The sequence below is a fragment of the Triturus cristatus genome, chromosome 1_2 (assembly GCF_964204655.1).
Source record: "Triturus cristatus chromosome 1_2, aTriCri1.1, whole genome shotgun sequence".
NCBI lineage: Eukaryota > Metazoa > Chordata > Amphibia > Caudata > Salamandridae > Triturus > Triturus cristatus.
The window spans coordinates 119,809,754-119,831,520 of record NC_140580.1 but is presented as its reverse complement, the minus strand read 5'-3'; the positions used below and the strand labels follow the sequence as shown (position 1 = coordinate 119,831,520).

At 44.2% G+C, this 21,767-nt stretch overlaps 1 protein-coding gene across 1 annotated transcript in view; it reads left to right on the top strand.

The window, feature by feature from the left end:
* LOC146866931 (importin-9-like) overlaps window positions 1–21,767 on the top strand; it is a 264,240-nt gene that overhangs the window by 45,188 nt on the left and 197,285 nt on the right. The window contains exon 2 of the mRNA XM_085614687.1: window positions 2,014–2,075. Within this exon, the coding sequence (XP_085470813.1) occupies window positions 2,014–2,075 (62 nt within the window). The remainder of the gene's footprint in view (window positions 1–2,013; window positions 2,076–21,767) is intronic.

Sequence of the window (21,767 nt, the reverse complement as noted above, 5' to 3'; positions counted from 1 at the left end):
CAGCTTACAATCTTCATTTCCATATATTTTCCAGTCTTTCAAGGGAGCAGGAGAGTTTTACTCTAAACCGTAACTCTTTCAGAACAGTTTGGTCAGTTGTTGTGGCAATGGTAAAATCAAAGGAGGCGAGGGAAGCCAGCATTTTGTGCATTTTAAGACTTTATCCCTGTACTCAATGTGTTGCTCTATATGACCATTGAGGTGCATCTTCAACACATGGCTCATGTAGCCAATACCAATTTATTGAAAGTTTCTTTTCAAGCTTCATGGAAACATTTGATAAGGGTAAATGTAATGTGCCAAATGTGTGGGTAGTGAAGGGCACCCACTTTTAGTGTGGGTATAGTCGATCTTGATGATACGCCAAAACCTCAGGTGATTGGACTGCATTCGCAGATGCACTGGAAGGCCGTCCAGAGGGATGTTTGAATTTAAAAGACCTGCTACCAGGTCAAAATTATTGCATTCTTCCTTTCCGTCCTGTGATGCAGCAGTGTAGGGGTGGACGAGGCCTTGAATGTGTAGAGGGGTCCTTGTGAGTGGAGTAATGCTGTCCCCACTCTACTCTTTCACATGCAAAACTGTCATACAACTGATTTATTCCCAGCCCACACAACCTTGCGATGTGATCCTGCCAAGTGACTGACTGCCAAGCCCTACAGTCTTTGTCATTCCTTTGACTTGTGACAGAATCTGAACGAGTCCTAGCCTCCTTTCAGAGGCATGTGACTGAGCCTTACCTAATACTACCGGTCTTTTACAGGCGATGCCAACATGTGACGAATGTTTCCTCAACCCTGCCTGCCACCCCTGCTCCCACTGTACCTCTCTCTCTTAAGTGATACTTACCTGTGACTGCAGTGTTTGCCAATTGTCAGGAGACATTGTCAGTCTGGTATTTTTAGCTAGCAACGCCGTACCTTCTGCAGCTTGTATTTTTTCAATTGAAAAAGTATACACCCAAGTCTCAAAATGCGAATTTGGCTAAAGGACTGGTTGCGGTTAGTACACTTCACATGGCACCACCTATCAAATTTGTCTGATAGGTGCTCTGCAGCCCCACCTTCAGATGCGGAATAGGAAGGGGCAGTCCTACATGCAATAACACAGATGGTAATACATGTCAGACAAACATTGCTGAAGTAATGAATGCATGGATTATTGGCATTACACACCAATTAGAACTTGAGCATTTCTGTCCACACTTTCATCCATTCACAGTACATAGGGTAGATCATTCGCTAGTACGCGAGAACGAGGTCAGGGACAGCTGGCTTTCAAAGCACTGATGCAGACCCCCCCTCTCATGATTCGGCTCGCCACATTTGCATGACTTCCTTGGCCTCAGCTCTTCATTAGGTCTTGCAAAGGCCTTGTTCTTCTTAGGTGCAAGTTCCGACTAGCTGTTTTCCATCATGTTTCAAATCTTTGAGGCAAACAGTAATGCATCGCCAATCGGCATGAACCCTGTACCTCAGAGCAAGCCACGTTGCCTCAGCTTTCTTTGTCAGTCGCCACTGTTCACATATAGTTTTCTCCAACTCACACGTCCAGACTTCAAAAAATATATATATTTCTCCCGTTCTGAACAGGATTCGGTAGACCCATTCACAGCCATTGTTTTAGTTTTATGAAACTTTGTCATGTTAAGCACAACAAAATGTTAATAGAGACACTTTGGTTTTTAAATCTTCACACTGTTGCTTTTGTTGGCTCCATCGTCTTTTTTTTTTTTTTAAAGAATATTTAATTTTGTTTTCGGGTGGGTTTTAAAAAAAAGCAGTTACAATGGAAAATTACAGTATTGATGATGAATTCTCGGAAGGGAGCAGTACTTTAGTAATCTGACAATCCTAGAAAACTACATTGTGAACTTCATTTTGCACATAACCAGTAGCAGCTTTGAAGTCTGTGCGCGCTGCATACAGAAGGGAATGTCTGATTCGCAAATCACTTTCACCATTTGTACAAAACTCTATTCACTTTGCCTTTTCTTTCTACTCCTGTTTGCAGAGTTCGGAGTTCATTTGGCGGAGTTGACTGTCGACCCACAGGGAGCACTTGCCATTCGACAAGTGAGTCCGAGTATTATTACATGTATATATTTACTTCACCTCCATCTGTGCGTGTTCATCACATCTCTAAATACAAATTACTCGTGGAAAGGTAATGTGCTCACGACCCAAGCTTTTACAGTACATCAGTGTAATGTCAATCAACAATTCAGGTGCATTAATGATGCGCTAATCTTACACCTTCCCGTACAAATTTGTTGCATAGCATCAACTACCCCCCCGCCCCCTTATCTAACATTTGCAAAACCCCCATCCAGCGATCATAGGGCAGCACATGATTATAGTATACAAATAGCATTACATTCCGTAGTATACGGGGTCATTAGGGTATACGATATGCAGACATCACAATTACTGCTTAAACTAGGAGGGTAGTTTAGCCTCCTACCACTATGGCAGGTACCCAAAAACTCACCCGTCCCACTATCCAGCATCACTACTCATTTGCCACAATTTCACTGCAATTCGACAATGCCTCAGATTCTGCCTGTGAGGACCACGAGCGGGCTCTAGGACTGTTCTCCTTCCTGGTTCCCCACCCCCTCCCTGGCCCTCTCCCTGAACTGTCTCGTTCCCCAGGAGAAAGACAGTCAGGGGTCCCCAGATGTCTTTCGGCCGCGATTTTATGGGTAATATTTCGGCATAATAATACATGTGATCTTGCCACGTGAACATCGTATTTATCCATTCCTTGAACTTAGGAGCGCTCCCCCGTCCCCATTTGCATGCTACCTTACGTTTCGCTAGGAGCAAACCCATTGCCAAATATTTCCTATGCACTGTTTTTATGTCCTGAGTGAACCCTAGAAGAGCCATGAGCGGGTTCGGGGATATTTGAGCACCTATCATTTTGGACATCCCGTCAAAAACCTGTGTCCAGTAGGCAGCCACCTGAGGGCAGCTCCACACTAAATGTATGAAATCTGCTCCTTCCCTTCCACATCTTGCACAGTTGTCATGTTCCCGCAGTAGCAGTTTGTGCAGTTTGACCGGAGTATGGTATAATCTATGCAGAAATTTTAAGTGTATGAGGCGTAGCCTACTATTGCCTGTGACCTCCTCCGTCTGCTTGCAACTAATTTCCCATAGCTCGTCTGTCAGTGGTATATCTAGGTCGTTGTCCCATTCCCGTCTGGCCCGTGGAGTTTGGGGAGGTGGCGCTTTCTGTATGTGTTTATACAAGAGTGATGTGACCTGTCGTGGGGCTTCCGCCTGTAATAAGTCATGTAGGGGTGCAAATATATCTGGCTCTTCGGGAAATACAGGGGTTACCGCTTTTACGCTTTGCCTAAGTCGAATATACATAAAGGTGTCCATGGTTGTGGGCACGTGTGCCAAAGAATTGTGCCCTAGAGCGAAATTGTCCCCCGATATATAGATCCCCCCCCCAGGTGGTGTAATGCAGACCATCAAGCAGTTTGCGGCATATCCCCTCATTTGTGACTTGCAATAAGGGATTACATAGCAGGAGCATCCTAGGGGAATACATCATGGGGGCTCCTAACCTGCGCGCAATCTGTCTCCACGCAGCGAGAGTACAGTCCACCGTGGAGGGGTCTCGCTCTCGCTCCTTCGCCCTAGTAAAGAGGTAGCCCTCTGAAGGCATCGGCGACATATAGCCGTCTTCCACCACCAGATGAGGCATGAAGGGAGGCGGGTGAACCCAGTAAACTGCGAAATGTGCCTGCGCACAATAGTAATAGTACTCAAAATTGGGAACATCGTATCCCCCCTGTTGGTACGGCAACATCAATGTGGTTAGGCTGAGCCGCGCCTGTTTCCCGCCCCATATAAGTCTTATAAGTTGTGTCTTAAGTGTGTTAAAGAAGGACCTCCTGGGATGGTATGGGATGTTGATTAAGAGATACAGGCATTTAGGCATTTAGGTAGTAGAATAATCTTAATAAGGGATATCCTCCCTGCCATTGACAGTGGTAGTCGTATCCATTTGGTGATGTTGTCTTGTCAATATCTACGCCATAATTCGCACGCATCCCTGGTTTTATGTACCCCTAGGTATTTTAACTCGTCACTCTCCCAAACCAGGGGATAATTCAATTGTGTGGTAGGGTTTTGTGCGTGAGGGGGAATACTGCAGATTTAGTCCAATTTATTTGTATTCCAGAAATGGCGCTGAATTTGGTTATCTCCCTCAACACAGGATTAAGATTCTCTTGAGGCTATTTGATATACAGGGTCATATCGTCCGCATAGAGGGAGATAAGCAATTGTCTAGCAGGATAAATCAGGGATCTCTCATTGTGATGCTGTCGTAGCTTTGCTGCCAAGGGCTCGATGGCCAAAGCAACTAAAATTGGGGATAGCGGACATCCCTGCTTCGTGCCTCTGGAAACGGTAAAGTGAGAAGAACGTGCACCATTCAGCAGGACTGTGGCTATCGGCCGCGTGTACAGCAGTTTAACCGAGTTCAAGAGGGTAAAGGGCATCCCCATGTAACTCAGATTTCCCATCAGGTAATCCCACTCCACTGAATGAAACGCCTTGGTGGCGTCAAAAACCGCCACCGCTGAGCAATTGGGATCTATGTCTTGCAGTACTGCTAAAAGTGTTCTAAGGTTGTGGGATGTGGCATGATTTGGGATGAATCCCGCCTGATCCGGCAATACCAATCTTTCCATCGCAAAACTGAGGCGGATCGCTAAAACCTTTGCTAGGATTTTAGTATCACAATTCAGTAAAGATAGGGGTCGGTATGATTCACAGTGTAGCGGGGATTTGCCGGGTTTTAGTAGCGCGGTTATTTGAGCCTCCCGCATGGTTCTCGGTAGGCTGCCCCCCTCTAACGCCGCATAGAACACTTCTTTCAAGATGGGTGCTAAAATTGGTGCGTAGGCTTTATAAAATTCTATTGGCAGGCCGTCTGAGCCCGGGGCTCGCCCTGATTTCATATGCATTATTGCCTCAGTAATCTCGTCCACCTCCAATTCCAAATTCAGAAATTTTTGTTGATTAGGTCCTAACCATGCCCATGCTCTGTCCTCTAAGTATTCTGGCAAATCGAGCGGGGTGCCAGTGTTTTATATTTCTCCCTGAACGTATTGAGTTGATCAGAGAGGTTTCTATATATGGTCCCCTGTGCATCTTGTATCTCCGCGACAAAGTTTGAGAACTTGGGGGGGGGGGGGGGGTATTAAAAGCCGGTACACACGTTGAGATCCAGAAGTAGGCTTTATTATCGCAACCACCAACATTAACCAACTCCTCTCCTCATCGTCTCTCAGCCTGAATGCCTCTGTCCACAGAACATTCACATTCTATTGCCAAGACAACAGGGATTCCACAATCCAACCATTAGTAGATTACAACACATCCCCTTTACAATACATTAAAAACAAAATGATAATAAATAAAGATAAGAATTACTAGGTGCAAAAATACAGTATAAAATATAAAGAATAACATATACTTAATACATAACATAATCTTTAAACTTGGCTGGTACATGCCTGAGCCTGGCGGAACCATTACAATTCCCATTACCGTCTACAGGAACACAGGGCCGGCTGTTGTCTAAACGCAACTTAGCATCAACAACTTTAACCAGTCTTGACATGCTCCAGGTACAGCCATTGTTCAAAGTCACAACATTCTTCCTTATTGCTGTGATAACAAAAGGACCCAGAAAGTTAGACAAACCCTTACGACCAAACCTGGATCTCTTGACCCAAACCCGATCGCCAAGGTTCCACTTCCTTCCTTTCACAGACATCTTGTCATCATAGCGCTGTTTGTATTTTGACTGATAATCAGCCAATCTCCTCTTTCTCACATCTTCACTGACCTCATTCCCTTTCCATACAGGAAGCCACCCTGGATTTAGCTTAGTCATCGCCACCCTTCCCCCTCAAAGCCTCAAAAGGTGATTTTTGAGAAATAGCATTAGGAACAGTGCGGTGTGCCCACCATGTTTCCCTCAGCATACAACTGAAGGAAACCCCAGTATCAAGTGCCCTTTGAGCACAACTTTTCACCACCCTATTCATTCTCTCAGTGAGACCATTACCTTGTGGCGAGTATAGCGCGGTTTTTAAATGAACTATGCCAACACTCTCAAGAAAATGTTGCATTTCTTGGGAGACAAACTGCACCCCATTATCTGTGACCAGATATTTTGGGACACCTTCAGACGTAAAGACGTCCTTTAAAAATTCAATAATGGACCTAGAATTGACCACACCCATACACTTGGTAACCACCCACTTCGAGGTGTAATCCACCAAGAGAACAACAAATCTTTCTTGGGCAGGCATAAGCTCAAAAGGACCCATAATGTCCAACCCCAATTTGGTCCATACCACATCCGGAACCTCCACAGGTGAAAGAGGAGCATGACTAGTCACATGAGACTTGTCATTGATAGCACACAAATGACAATCCTTCACAACCGTCTCCACCAACCGATCCATACCGGGCCACCAGTACCTTTCCCTGACATGCGCTTTCGTAAGACTCCTACCAAGATGTCCCTCATGAGCCAAATTGACTACCTTCTCCTTAAGAACATCAGGGGGAACTAATCTTTCTCCTCTCATAAGCTTATCCCCACAAAAGGTTAATTCATCCTTCACACACCAAAACGACTTCACATTTGGATCAAGATCCTTACAACTCATCCATCCCTTAGATATTAAGTCCTTCAAAACACCAAAAGTAGTATCCTTAACCGCACAAGACAACCACTCCTCTTCCAACAACGGATTTTCCATCACCCAATTCACGCACTCAATCTCATCACACTCCTCCCCAGAACACACTGGCAACCTGGACAAGCAGTCAGCAGACTTATTATCCAACCCAGAAATATAGTGTACACGGAAATTAAACTCTTGCAGCCCCTCACTCCATCTTTTAAGCCTAGGAGTCATGTGCTCACTGTGACGATCAGAATAAATTTGTACAAGAGGACGATGATCTGATTTTACCATAAAAGGAATTCCCCACAAATAAAATTTAAAATGCTGTATCGCCCAATACACACTTAATGCCTCCCTTTCAATGCAAGAATAATTAATTTCCGCATCCCTAAGGGCCCTCGAAGCAAAAGCTACTACTTTTTCTTCCCCATCCACAACCTGAGAAAGTACAGCCCCCAGACCCTTGAGACTGGCATCAGTTGTGAGAACAGTCTTTAATCTGGTGTCAAAATGACCCAGTGTTGGCATCTTCCCAATCTCAGACTTAACCAAATTAAAAGCCTTCTCACAATCTGGGGTCCAAACAAAACGTGACCCTTTTTTTAAGAGCACTCTGATCGGCTCAACTACTCCAGCAAACCCTTTTACAAATTTGGAATAAAATTCGGCCATTCCTAGAAAAGACCTAACTTGTTCCTTGTCCTGAGGTGCTGGAGCACCCATTATACTCTCTGCAAGCTGCACTTTGGGCTGTATACCCTTCCCCGAAATGACATGTCCTAGATAGGTTACAGACTCCAGACCAATACGGCACTTATCCTTTCAAAGAGTGAGACCTCTCTCCCTCAATTTATCCAAAACAGATCTTAAAACTTTCTCATGCTCACCCTCACCCTTCCCATAAACCAATATATCGTCTTGAAAAAACAAGACATTGGGAAGATCCCCAAGTACCGTCTTCATGATCCTTTGAAAACAAGCCGCGGCCGAAGCCAAACCAAACGGCATCCTCAAAAATCGATACGCCCCCAAAGGTGTGACAAAGGAGGTCAGATGTCTGGAGTCCTTGTGAAGTCTCACTTGATGATAAGCGGACGATAAATCCAGAACACTAAATATTTTAGCACCCTTCAATAAGCTTAAACATTCTGAAATATTTGGAAGAGGTTGGCGATCCACCCAAATCCACTCATTCAACCCACGCAAGTCAACACACATCCTCACCGCCAATCCTCCATCCTTGGGTGCTAAAACCACCGGAGACAACCATTCCGAAGCCTCTATCTCTTCAATCACACCTAGTTTGAGTAACCTCCCAAGTTCCTGCTTCAGTGGTTCAACCAGTAAATTTGGCACTCTCCGTACCTTATGCACACACGGTTTGGCTGAATTTTTCAAAATTATCCTATGCTCAAACCCTTTCAGACAACCCAGAGAATCAGTAAATACCTCCGGATAATCTTCAACATACCTTTCCACACTCACTCCATCTACAGCTAATATCTTGCTAGCTGAACCCATACCTATCTCTTCCATCAACATAACCTGGTCTTCTGGGTTGGTAGCACTAGGATTAAGAATTATTCCTAAATCACGCTGATGTCTCCAACCTAACAAATTATCACCTCTCACAGCCACATAAACCTTCCCTATGGTTTCTTTCTGTTTGAACACAATTTTTGCAGTAATGTATCCCAGAATATCCACCCTTGTACCTCCATAACTGAAAGGTGAAATATCTGGAGATTGAAGCTTTACATTCTCCAAACCAACTACCTCATCCCATATCTTATTTCCAATCAACGTGAAAGGAGACCCCGAGTCAGCCAAAACAGTAAATTCGTCACTATTCACCATAATGTTACAAAATGGCATAGTAATCTTGTCCGAATCCACCTTATTCCCTTCTTCCGAAATGCTTGAAATGACCACTGTATGAATATTATCCGAGGAATTTCCTATGTTACGATCCTTTTTGGCCGACTTGCAAACTCTAGCATAATGCCCCTTTACTCCACAATTCATACACACACATTCTCTAGCATAACAATTTGGAAAATTTGACGAATGGGAGAAACTTCCACATCTGTAGCATCTCATCTTCTGCTTGTCACTGTTACTTTTCTCACGGTCAAAGGAACGCTGTTGTCGAGGATCTCGTTCACTAGATTGCTGAGTGTCTTTAAAAGCCACACGAGGTAGAGTGTTCTTTGTAACCACCTTAACTTTTGACCCTGAGGATACTTTGGCAATACTTTCAAATGACTCATCCTCAACATCACGTTCCAACATGGAATGGACACTTTCTTGGTTTTTCTTTACACCTTCACTATTCCCTTGGTCATTATCATCACGATTCTTCCTTATTTCCTTCACCCATGAAGAAGTATTTTCAACACCCTCAACAATCGCAATAGCCTCAGTTAATGATGGATTCTTGGACAACAGTTTACCTTGTACCCTTGAACTGTTCGTGCATCTGACTAATTGGTCCCTCACCAGAGAGTCAGACAACTCCCCAAATTCGCACGTGCGTGCTAACGTTTTGAGTGAAGCAATATAAGTTCCCACACGTTCTGTTTGACCTTGAACCCTGGTGAAGAACCTGTGTCGTTCTAAAACAACGTTAATCCGTGGACCAAAATAACGCTCAAGCATAGTCATAGACATCTCATATACATCTGAAGGTTCACCATCACCACCTCCAATGATAATGGGGTCCATGCTATCGTAGGTGTTCCTGCCTTCAACTCCTAAATTGTGTAGTAATATAGCTTGTTTCCTTGTAGCAGAAAATTTCTCCCCCCCAATAGCCACCAAATATGAATCCAACAAATTCCTCCACCTCTTCCAAGGAAGAATAGGTTCTCCTTTTTCTGACAGGAAAGCAGGTGGTTGTGACATACTAGAAGCCGATGCCATGACGCTAAAAATTGTCAATGTCTACCAAACAAACTAAACCGCAATGTCAATAAAATGACTTTGTTCTCTTCCTTCTTTTTTTTTTTTTTAAAAAAATAAAACAAATCCAAAACAAGAATTCCTCACCATGAACGAGTGGTAACAGTCTTCAAAGTCCAGAGGCACGCGTCGCTGTCAGCGAGAGATCAACAGCAAGGCTTAAAAGTGAAATACGAGTAATGTTCTTAATATCCCAAATCAAAATGGCCGCCACATAAGATCATCCTCATAACCCAAGGCAAAATGGCCGCCACGCGATGCGTGTGACGCGCTGCGTGTGATGTCACAAGCAGTCACTGACTTCCAAGAAACTCAGGATTCGGTTCAGCGCGAGCAGAGCAGAACGCGCAGGATCCCGTTTGAAAGTAAGCGTGACAGTTATTCCTTTACCTTGCTGTAGTCTTCAACACAACGAAAGAGTCAATTTTTCCCAGATGTGTCCAAAATCCAAAATCCAAAATCCGGGTGATCGAGAATCACCAAATCCAAATCCAATTGTGTGAGATTTTCACAATCTCAAGGCCATCATCGTTAAAATCCAATCCATCCTGTCATGCGGGTTCGCAGGGGAATTGATGGTTGCCGCTTGTCCCCAATCAAGCACAACTCGTCGCCAGTATTAAAAGCCGGTACACACGTTGAGATCCAGAAGTAGGCTTTATTATCGCAACCACCAACATTAACCAACTCCTCTCCTCAGCGTCTCTCAGCCTGAATGCCTCTGTCCACAGAACATTCACATTCTATTGCCAAGACAACAGGGATTCCACAATCCAACCATTAGTAGATTACAACAGGGGGTCTAATCATGCGTGCTAAAACCTTCCCTGGACGATCACCTTCACCATAAACCATGGCCAGGTATGGTTTCCCTCAGAAGTTACTTTCCCTGCTCGTCGTTTCCTCGTATTCTGTGAGTGTTTCCCGTATTTTAGCTCTATGTGCCCCATCATTCGGGTGTGCCTGAAGCTCTGTTTCTAGCGCTTTAAGTTCCCCTTCCAGGCTATGCAGGTCCCTGCGTAGAGTTTTGAGTATGCCCCCACCCTTTGAGATACACCATCCCCTGGCCGTGACCTTAAATGCCTCCCAGACAGCAGTGAGGCTGGAAACAGACTGCACATTCCGTTAAAAAAATTCCTTAATTTCCCGCTCAATTTCCGTCCTAAAAACTGTGTCTTGGAGATGCAGGGGATTGAGACGCTAACTGTTATACGGGGTGTGGCTTATCGGGGGCTGCAGCTCCATCACCACGGGGGAATGATCTGAATATGTGTGAGCCACATGGGTTAAGTGTACTAGCCAATGCGCCATCCTGACTGATAACATAAGTGGTACCTATCGTTTGGATTTTGCTCCATAGTAAAAGCAAAGTATGTGGATCGTCAGTATTAGGTCCGTAATAATTCGCGAATGTCACGTCATATGAGTTGAGCCTCCCCCATACCAGGCAGTACCTCCCGTTAGTATCAGCTTCTGACCCACTGGGCATGAACCTCACTCCTTGTTTGAAAATGGCCACTCCCCGAGAGTAACCGGAGTAAAATGCAAAATAACGATATGAGGCCCATTTCGCAGCGAATTGAGGTACGAGTTCCGCATTCAAGTGTGTTTCTTGCAGCAGTGCGACTGCGATGCCATGTCTTAGTAGCCTCGTACCTGCCTCTTTTTCCTAGGGTTATTCAGACCCCGTATATTCCATGATCATACATTTAGATTGTTAATATCCCGTGTGATGTCTGTCATGCCTTCGTCTATCGTGACTGCGACTGAATACTATATTGCCCCTGCTAACCAACTGGATAGATAACAACATTGCATCAAACATAAAACACCCTCCCCCCACCCATTCCGGCATCCCCAACTCGCCGGGCATACGTACCCTCCCTACTGTTAAGAACCTTCAGTCCAACCAATACTGTCCCTCCTTGTAGGAGATTTGGGGGAACACCCTCGAGGGAGAGTCACTAGGGGCTCACGCCGTACCCACTCTCCTCCACTGTTGCACCTACCCGCTACACCGCTGCATCAGCGGGCAGCCATGGCAGGAGGGAGGTGAGAGTCCGGGCGGAACAGATAATAATGATATATAAACTTCAATACATCACCAATGTAGGCCAGTTCCTCTGATTCAGATCACCAATGCTGATCACGCGTGTTTCGGTAGCAGTTGCTAGTCTTAGTCTGGATTTGATAGGGGAGACTGGGATCTGGAGTGTTCTTGCCTGCCCGTTCCGGCAGATGCAGCTCGACGATTCCGTTTGAGGTAGTCCTCTGCTTGTTGTGGGTTTTGGAAGAAATGTTGCCTCCCCTGGAGTGTTACCTTTAGTTTCGCTGGGTACATCATAGCGTAGGGAATCAATTGCGCCTGTAGTTTATTCTTCACAGCAGTGAATTTGCGCCTTGCACGGTTTGCGTGAAGTCTGGAAAGAACGATAGTATGGTGTTTTCATAGTGGACTTGTTTCTTCTCTCGAGCAAGGCGAAACACCGTGTCTGTCACTGTAGTTTAAAAAATGTGCTATCACTGGGTGAGGTGGTACTCCAGGGGGTGGGCGGACAGCCAGGGATCTGTGCGCTCTCTCCACCGTGAGGTGGGTAGAGAAGGAGTCTCGACCGAACAGCTCCACGACCAATTTTACAATGAAGTCTTCCATGCGACCCGTATTGGTCGATTCCGCCAAGCCCAGGATGCGCACATTGTTTCTTCTGGATCGAGCTTCTAAATCCTCGTTCTTATCTGCAATTATTTTGAGCAATTTATCCATCTGCGAAACATGTTCTTTGTTTGCCGTGGCGCCATCCTCCAGGTCAGACACTCTATCTGCTTCTTTGAGACGTTGTTCATGGTGGTCTAGTTTATTAACAACTGAGTACATACGTGTATTCATGGTATCTATTTTCTCAGCGATGGTTGTGAGGCTTTGTTTCATGCCAAGTAGGAGTGCCTTCCAATCTTCCTCCTGAGTGTCCATGCTATCCTAGTCTGCGTGATCCGCCGAGCTGGACCTGGGTGTTTTGCGTGTTTCAAATGGCAATTTTGTCTGCTTGGTATTGGTACGCCCCATGCCGAGACTTAACGGGGCGCCCTCTGGCGTAGTGTCGGTATATACCGTCACTCCCTAGACGTCGAGATGTATCTGGAGGCTGCCCCAGTAAGTCCTTCCCAAGAGCGCCCAGGACGTAAGCCTGTCAGAGCGGCACAGGTGTTCGGCGTGTTGGGCCCACTGTTCCCTCCAACCCCCACAACTGTATTGCTGAGCTGTCCGTCCCCCTTACTATTCCGGGCATCGGCCCAACCTTCTCTTTGTGCCTGCTCCTCGCATGTGCTGGTGGTGCTATGAGGCGGTATGTCACAGTGTGAATCGTTGGCAATGCAGGAAGCCACCACTAGATGCGCCGGAGATAGTCGGGACTCGCAGCCTTAATCCGTGGCTGTCGGGAGTGCCGCACCGCCCCCCGCAGTCAGCCGCCAACGGTGCCAGAGGGACTCCGCACCTCACTCAAAATGGCCATCACGCAGCGTATTCTTTATGGGTATTTGCAGGATGCTGCACACGATCACAGAAGGGAGAGGCTCCGCTGGGTCACCGCCGCACACAGTTATGCTTGGGTAGGTCACCCGCCAGCGTCTACTATTGCAATATCTTGTGCTGGTTCCCGTGGCACCCATCAGTTAAAATGGCGGCTGACTCCCCCCCGGGCTATGGCAGCTACACCTGATCAGGGGACGGTGAAGGTCTCCCGGGCCAGGCGCTATACTGCGCAGTGTCCTTAGGCAGGGAATCCGGCAGAGGCACCCGCCTGGGAGGAGCACAGTGCTATTACGGCGTACAGTAGTATGACGGGCCGGCAAACCACACCCGCCCGCAGGGCCCACGCGACCCTGGGCTCGCCTAGCCGTCACAGCAGTCTTCCCACACAAGGCCGGAGGGGCAGCCGTCCGTAGGGACCGTCATCAGTCTGCCATTTCGTCGCGATCGGTCTCCTTCGTCCAGAAACGGCACCGCCGTGATCAGTGGCGATTCCGGTCTTCTGTGATGTAGAAAACAGAGCTTAGTTTTAGCCAACGATGGGGCTTAAGGATATTGTTCCGCTCGGCAGGGCAGGAGCCTCACTGGTGTGCGGCCATCTTGGTCGTGCGCCACCTAGCGCCCCCCCCCCGGTTAAACATTTTCATACCTTTTCTACGCTGATTACTCCCTTTTCGCCTATATGGCTATTTCTAGACTATACATTGTTAGCAACCTGGCAAGCCATTTTTGAAAAGCTGGGGCATTGGAATCCAACCAGGCAGCCTCAAATAAACATTGGTAAAACCGCCATAGAAATAAAAATCAATTCATGCCCTGCCCTTAGCCGATTCGTCTCAAAAGTCCCTAGCAGGATTACATTCTCAGACAGTTATTTCCGTTTTTAAAACTTTCGATAGAAAATTCATAATGTCTTTAATACATTTTTGCAGAACATGACATGATGCAAAAATATGAACACTATCTGTATTATAAAATTCACAGTGAGGACAACATGTTCCCTTCCCTCCACCCCATTTTGCGATTTTGTCAGGTGTATAACACAAAAAGCAAGTTTTATAAAACTGCGCCTGTAGCCTGGTAGACATTAAAACCCACTTCGATAACTCGTGGGCATACAAAAATGTCTCGTCTGACACTCCTACTTTCACCTGCCATTTTCTGGAGTACTTGTCCAGACATTTGGGAGGGCTGCGTTTATAAGTGTGTGTATCCCCCCAATAGATCTTACTTTATCTTGGTTTATTCTTTCAATAATTTCAACTTTCTCAAATTTTACCTGCCCCCTCCTTTCTGTACAAGAAAATATCTAATATGGATACATTTTAAAAAATGTCGCCAATCCAAAGTAAAATCTTCTTTCGGTTCTTTGAAGGATCAAAGACCAGTGGGGGGAAAAAGCACTACCAATCCGATTAATTTCCGCCCTCTTCCATTTTCCCACGCAAGCATCTCTAAAAACTTCAGCGAGTGCAAAATTATTATCTAAGGGTGTATAGAATGGTAATCTACCAATTCCACATACTCTCCGTATGGCACTCCATACTTTAAAAACACTAAAGAGGGTCTTGAACCAGACTTTTTTTTAGTAGCTGTCCTGCAGCTGGTGCCACAGACACCCACTGGTTTCTTTCCCTAATATACGTTCAAAGGCGGAGGGGATTTTATCTGTCCATTGTCCGATTGGGTCTGTAATAACTCTTGGCTATGTATTAGTGTAGTGGCCCAATAATATTTCTAATTCGGGAGAGCCAGCCCCCCTCTATCCCTAGGCAGAGTGAGAAACCTAAATGCCTGTCGTGCATATGCTCAGATAAATCGAGAGAATGTATGCTCTATTAACTTGAAGCACTGTGGTGTGAATTCCAAACATATTGCTCTAAAAAGATATAAGATTTATGGAAGGAAGGAAGAGCACTTTTATGACGTTGCATCTTCCTCCCATGGATAAATAAAGGTTGTTAAGCTTTTGGAGGTCCTTTTTCATACTGCGCACCACGGGTTCCAGATTTCTCCTTAACCATATTGTCTAACCTGGAGGTAACACTGATGCCTAGGTATATAGCCTTTTCTACCACCCGTTAGCCCGTCATCTTGATCTCATCATTGAGGACAAACTGGGTCTTTTCTCGATTCAATGCATACCCCAAGATTTGTCTGAAACATTCTGCCTCTTCAATTACCGTTAATGCAGAGTGCAAGTCTGCCATCACGAAAGCAATATAGTCTGCGTAGGCGAGGGTCTTGGTAGCCCAATTCTGAGACCATATTGCTGGTATTTGGCCATTGTTCTCTAATCTACGAATAAATGTATCAATATAGATCGCAAACAAAAGAGGGGAGCATAGGCAGCCCTGCCTGGTACCCCGAGAGATTGGAAACTCTTTCGAGAGTATACCGTTCACCATCACTGCGGCTGATGGTTCGACATATAGTTGTTTAATTGCTTGAATAAATCCCTCCCCTATCCCGATCCTAGACACGGCAATCCACAGATATTGCCAGGAGACCCTATGGAAGGCTTTTTCTGCATCTAATAAAACCAATGCCATAGGGTCTCCTGCAACAGTAGTGATATCAAACAGTGTGATAACTCTCAAGGTGTGGTTTATTGTGGACCTCCCAGGGACAAACCTTTGTCAGACGCTCTGAAATAACCTTGTATATTATGCGTTTTAATCTGCTCGCTAGTAATTTTGAGTACATTTTTGATTTGCAGTTTATTAATGTAATGGGGCGGTATGAACCCAATTGTGCCAGGGTTTTTAAAAAAAAATTATTTTAAGGACTCCACAATTTTTGCTCGTGACCATGATCCGGGGGTTGCCCTCCGTTAAATATATACGAACAGTTCATTAAGGATTTTTTTTTTTTAACTGGCTCGCGAAGATGACGTAAAACTCGTTTGGTATGCTTTCGGTCCCAGCCACTTCCCCTTTGCTAAGCTATTCAAGGTCACCCATAATTCTGATCAGCATGGTGGGCTATCTAAGCTTTCCTGTTCTTTTTCATATTTCTCATATGGTACGGCATTTAGGTACCCTTTAATATCCCCCTGATCCCTCTTGTCATCAGCCGTATAAAGAGAGCAATAAAACCTCCCAAATGCATCCCTTATGGAATCTGGAATGGTGGTCTGCCCTATCTCCGGATCGATAATTCCTCGAATTATATTGGGTTTCGTTTGCTGCCTGGTGCAAACTGCTAGTTGGTAGCCAACCTGTTCATTTAGTTCATAAACGATTTCCTTCAGTGCTACAACTTTGCTTACAGCTTTGTCCGTAAATACATTGATAATGGCTGCCTTTGCAATTGCTATCCGCCGTTGTGTTGACCCAAGATCCTGACCTTCCTTAACCGCCCTGAACAAATTCTCTTCTGCTACCACCATGTTATCCTGTAATGTCTTTAGCGACTGCTTGTTAAGTTTCAGGGAATATCGCAATGTTTCCTCCCAAATTCCTGCTTTCATGGCATCCCATACCACCTCAGTTGTGGTACTCCCTATATTCTCTTCCAAAAATATTGGGATCCAGCTTTTTATATGGGTGCAATATTCAGTATCCGGGAGTTAAGCTCTGTCAAATGTCCAGGACCTAGAGTTAAAATTGGCTACCTCTATTTCCAGCTCTAGTACTAACGGATTATGGTCCAATAGTACTTGTGGTAGTTTCTCTATATGGCAAATTGAATTACATGAGTTAGAAATAAACATGTAATCTAATCTAGCATGGGGCATTTGTGGATTAGAAAAATAAGTGTTCCCTGGATCGTTTGATTTTAACAACTGCCAGCAGTCAACTAAGCCATGAGTCTGACACATATTCCTTAAGGCGTGAAATACTTTTCATCATCATCAAAGATCTTTATTCGGATATTAAAAACATCCATAAAAGTACATGTACATCACAACAATTCATCCAAATTAAAACAATCATTTAACAAAATGTTAAGAAAATATCACAGTTAATTTTATAAAGTAAACTTCCTGTCAAATACAGGTATCTTAACAATAACATTATTTTACAGTACTACGTGCATTATATTTCAGCCTGGCATATGCTACAGTTGAGACAATCCACAACTGATTAGCTATAACATGTGCAAAAGAGCTACCACTAATACAAATATACAATATGCAAACTGAGTAATCAGACCATGATCATTGATGCTCGAGAACGTATAGCAGATTGAAGAAAACAACTAACTCTGAAGATTACATCGTCAGAGCCTAGCATCAATAAATCTCTAAATGCCAGGTTAAAATCCATCAGTACATTCTCTCTAAAATACGGGATTAGGTAATGTGTAGTATATTTTACATAAAAACCACAGAAAAACATAAAATGTAAAAGGCTTTGTTTTCCACCTAAATTACAGGGACAGCTTACATTTTCCGAATTTTTGTGGAAGACTAATGGGAAGCAAAGTAGGTTTTTAATGCTCCCGTCCCTGAAACGAAACAGCAAACTCCTATTCCATCTGCCTAGTTTCTTTCGCAAGTAACCCTGGGGCAAATTATTAGACCTGTCACTTGTTTCCAAAACGGGAATGTACCTTTTAATAGCAGATTTTACAAGCTCGGTCCTTTCCCTCTCTTTTCGGTAAAGATCATACAAAGCCCTTTTTACTTGGTTCTTATGGGTGCAATCAATGGTTAGGGGTAATGAGAATAAATGCCCCTTCTCCACACTTACTAAGCTTTTTTCTACTTCCCTGAGCCAGGGTATGTAATTTGCCCGCTCACATTTTAGACAGTCCATGATAATTTCGCGGGTCATATAGGCAGCAGAGTTCCGCCATATTTTCAGCCAAAACAGGGCGGGCCTAGATCTTATGAAGTCCTCTGTGTATGGGAGATTCAGTTCCCTGTGGCAAACATAAGTTGGAGCTGAGATGACCCCCCCCAATACCTTCCTACAAAATCTATTCTCTTCGGTCTGTATGGCAGTACAATTCGAGTATCCCCACACCTCTGCACCATATGTTCCTGTTGGTAAACATTGGGTTTTGTAGATTTGTAACAATGGTATTATTACCTCTGCGTGTTTGGGTTGGCGGAGGCTAGTTATGGAATTGATAGCTTTGCCCATTTTATTCCTCCCCCTGGCAACATGAGGCTGCCAAGATCCGGAATCGGAAAACAACAAGCCTAAGTAGGGGAAAGTACTAGTGCTTTTTAAAACATTATTGCCTGACATAATATGACAGATTTTATGCTTTTTAGGGCCACATGACCTTATATAGGATTTATTAAAATTGGTGCATAGGCCAAGATCAGCCATATATAAAACAAAACCTGTTATTAGAATGCGTAATGCATTGGGTGTGCGGCCCATAAGGACCGCATCATCCGCGTAAAGAAGTGCGGGAAGTAATTTTCCATTAATATGCGGGACATCACTAGTCAATTTGCACAAAGAGTTACTTAATTCATTTATATACAAGATAAATAGCAGGGGGGCCAAGACACAGCCTTGTCTCACCCCCCTGCCAATTATAATGTCCCCTGAGACTTCACCATCATTATTTATTCGAACACGGGCTTTCAAGTCACTATGTAGGTGGGCCAAAAAATAAACAAGTGACTCATCTAACCCATAATTTAACAAAACTGACCATAAGCGGGAGCGGTTAACAAAACCAAAAGCAGAACTTAAGTCCATAAACCCCAAATACAATGGGGATTTTTTGGCAATGGTGTATTTGTTTTCGACAAAAGAGAGAGGGGCTCAATATTCCTCAAAAAGAAAATAGAGCACCAAATTACTGTAAAGAAAAAAAAATTTTCTTTTTGAAACAGACTCTATTCAAGAGGCTCACTTGTTCAATTCAATCACAACACCCCCAAAGGGTTTTTATCCTGACTATTCACTCAGGCCGATGTAACACTTGCACGAAAAAAACATTTTTTATCACAACACCAATTTTTGTCAAACCAAGCTATTTATTAGCCTCATAAAATATATTCACAGCAACATTAAATTCAGGTTTAAACATTGCTCAATAGTCCCCACGTTGCTTCTAAAGCCTAGCTGGCACGGGTGTAAAATCATATTTTCCTCTGCCCAGGTCCTGATCTTATTGAAAATGACCCTTCCTAAGATCTTCAAGGTATTATCTATTAAAGATATGGGCCGATAGCAGCCAGGATCTAGTCTGTCGCCTTTCTTAAAAATTGGCACGATAATGCTATTTGACCAGGTTGCTGGGGCTGGGGTGTTAGATAAGTTATTAAAAATATTGCACAATAAAGGTGACCAAAAGTCAGGCTCTGATTTAATTTGGTCGATTGATAATCCATCGGGACCAGGTGCTTTATTGCTCGCGCTTTGAGAGATAGCATCTTCCACCTCCGTTATTGAGATATTAAGGGCCATAGAGGGGTAGGAGGTTTCCGTTAATAGGTGCGGTGCAACATAAATGCTTGAAAAATGCTTCACCCACAAATCCCCTGATATATTGCAGTTTATGGGGGTAATGTTGGATCCAATTGATCTTAAATTCTTAACCTCGCCCCAGAAACCGGCATCATTTCTCAGTGCCGCCGTGCGTTCAAGGGATTCCCAATGATCCTTTAATATCACTTCTGTTCTTATTTTTACAGTGTGCTTATAGCTTGACCTCAGTCTCCTCACCAAGAACTGGTCCCGTGGTTCAGCTTTAAGGGCCGCCCGTAATTCACGGTTTGCTTTAGAGCACAAAGTGTCGAACCACCTGGGGTTTTTATTATTATTATTGGCCGAAGGTTTGGAAATCTCCTTTCTGATGGCCATACACAACCCTGTAAAAGCCTCGATAATGTCATGTCCAGAATTATCACTAGATAAACAGACAGACACTAACGAAGGGTGAATTTTAATTGTGCGGGCTAAGACCCCCTTGTTGTCTATCCCCTTCCAAACTACCCTAAGTTTGTCCGTTGACGCCACCAAATTTTTTGCCCCAATTTCTCTATGTTTCCCCGGTTTTTTGATGGATTTAAAACTGCACAGAATAGGGTTGTGGTCACCATATATAGTGCTAACAGCCTCTAATAGACAATCCCCAAGCAGGGAAGATATAAATACATAATCTATTGTAGTTGAACTCCCACGCCCAACATAAGTGGCCACAGGTCCTTTATTTGCGGTAATATTTACCTTCTACATGATATTAACTAAGTCTTGTGTGGCTAAACGATTAAGCAATTCTTCCCCTCTTTTACAGGGAGGGGTTCGGGGATAAATGTGTGCGTTAAAATCACCTCCTACACAGATGCCATCAAGTTTATCATGCTTTTGTCCATCGACAATTCCATCAATAAAATCAAACAATCTTATAAAATTTGTGTTTGGATGTGTTGTGAAGTCATTATTATAAAAATTAATTAAGCATAATTTAAACCCGTTAGTGTAAATTAAGGCCTGAAAATTCATATCATTGGTCTTCAAGGGTTCAATTTTAGCTCCTGCAGTAATCTTAACCCAGATAGATAAACCCCCACTAGGTAGTCCCATAGCCAGAACGGGTACAATTTGATTGTAACAGCCATACCCCTCATGAAGCATAGAACTAGTACACCAAGTTCCTTGGAACATTAAAATATCAAAGTTAGTAACCCAATCTATGCAGTCCCTAAATTTCATTTTCGCATTTAAACCGGCAATGTTCCAACTCAAAATTGTTAATTTGTCAGACGATATAGGGGTGGCGGTGGCATGAGCAGTTATTTTAGGATCAAGTGACAGAATTACCTCAATTTCACCGTTAGACACCTCTATAGGGAGGCCAGTTATCAATTCTTCCACGGAGTCAGTTACATTCAAGTAATCACTGTCTGCTGTAGCTGGAGGGATAGCTGATGGTCAGTCCTGGGTCTCAAGCTCAGATAATACACTGTATCTATTATATAGTGGAAAAGATGGTAGAGCTGGGCTAAATAATCTCTGAGGGGGCCTATAGAAGTAACTCAACGGTAGTAGAGTTACAACAGTAGAGTGACTGGGGTAGATATTATTGCTATTGAGTATAAAATTTGTTGTTGAGGGGTGCCTGAAATTAATTACTATGCAGTCTCCATTAATATTCTTAAATAAGGGACCAACCCAACTCACTCGACGGACTGACAAGATTTCCCTCGAAATATTTGTCCCAACCCCTTTATGTTTAGTCAACCAGTCGATACACTTGTTGTTCAACTGGACCCAGGACTCACCTTGTCCCCCCTTAAGCAATGGTACACCTGCTAAGATCAAGACATAAGGGCAGGCATCAGGGGGCAAGTGAAGGGCTGGCCCTGGTTGTTTTGTAGACCTAGTATCAACGGATTTACCCTTGTCTGAACCCATATTAGTTTGTTTCCCCGACTTTATGGTGGCTGAACTAGGTCCCCCCTTTGATGTACCGGCAGCCGCACTAGCGGGGCACGGCGGTCCAGCTTCTACAGCTAGAGTATGCTGCGATGGTGTTGCAGGTCGGCTTTTTCCTGCTAAGGCATCCCTAGGTGCAGTGTTATTTACCAGTGTACTACTGTTAATGATTGGCCCGTCTCCCAAGATGACCTTA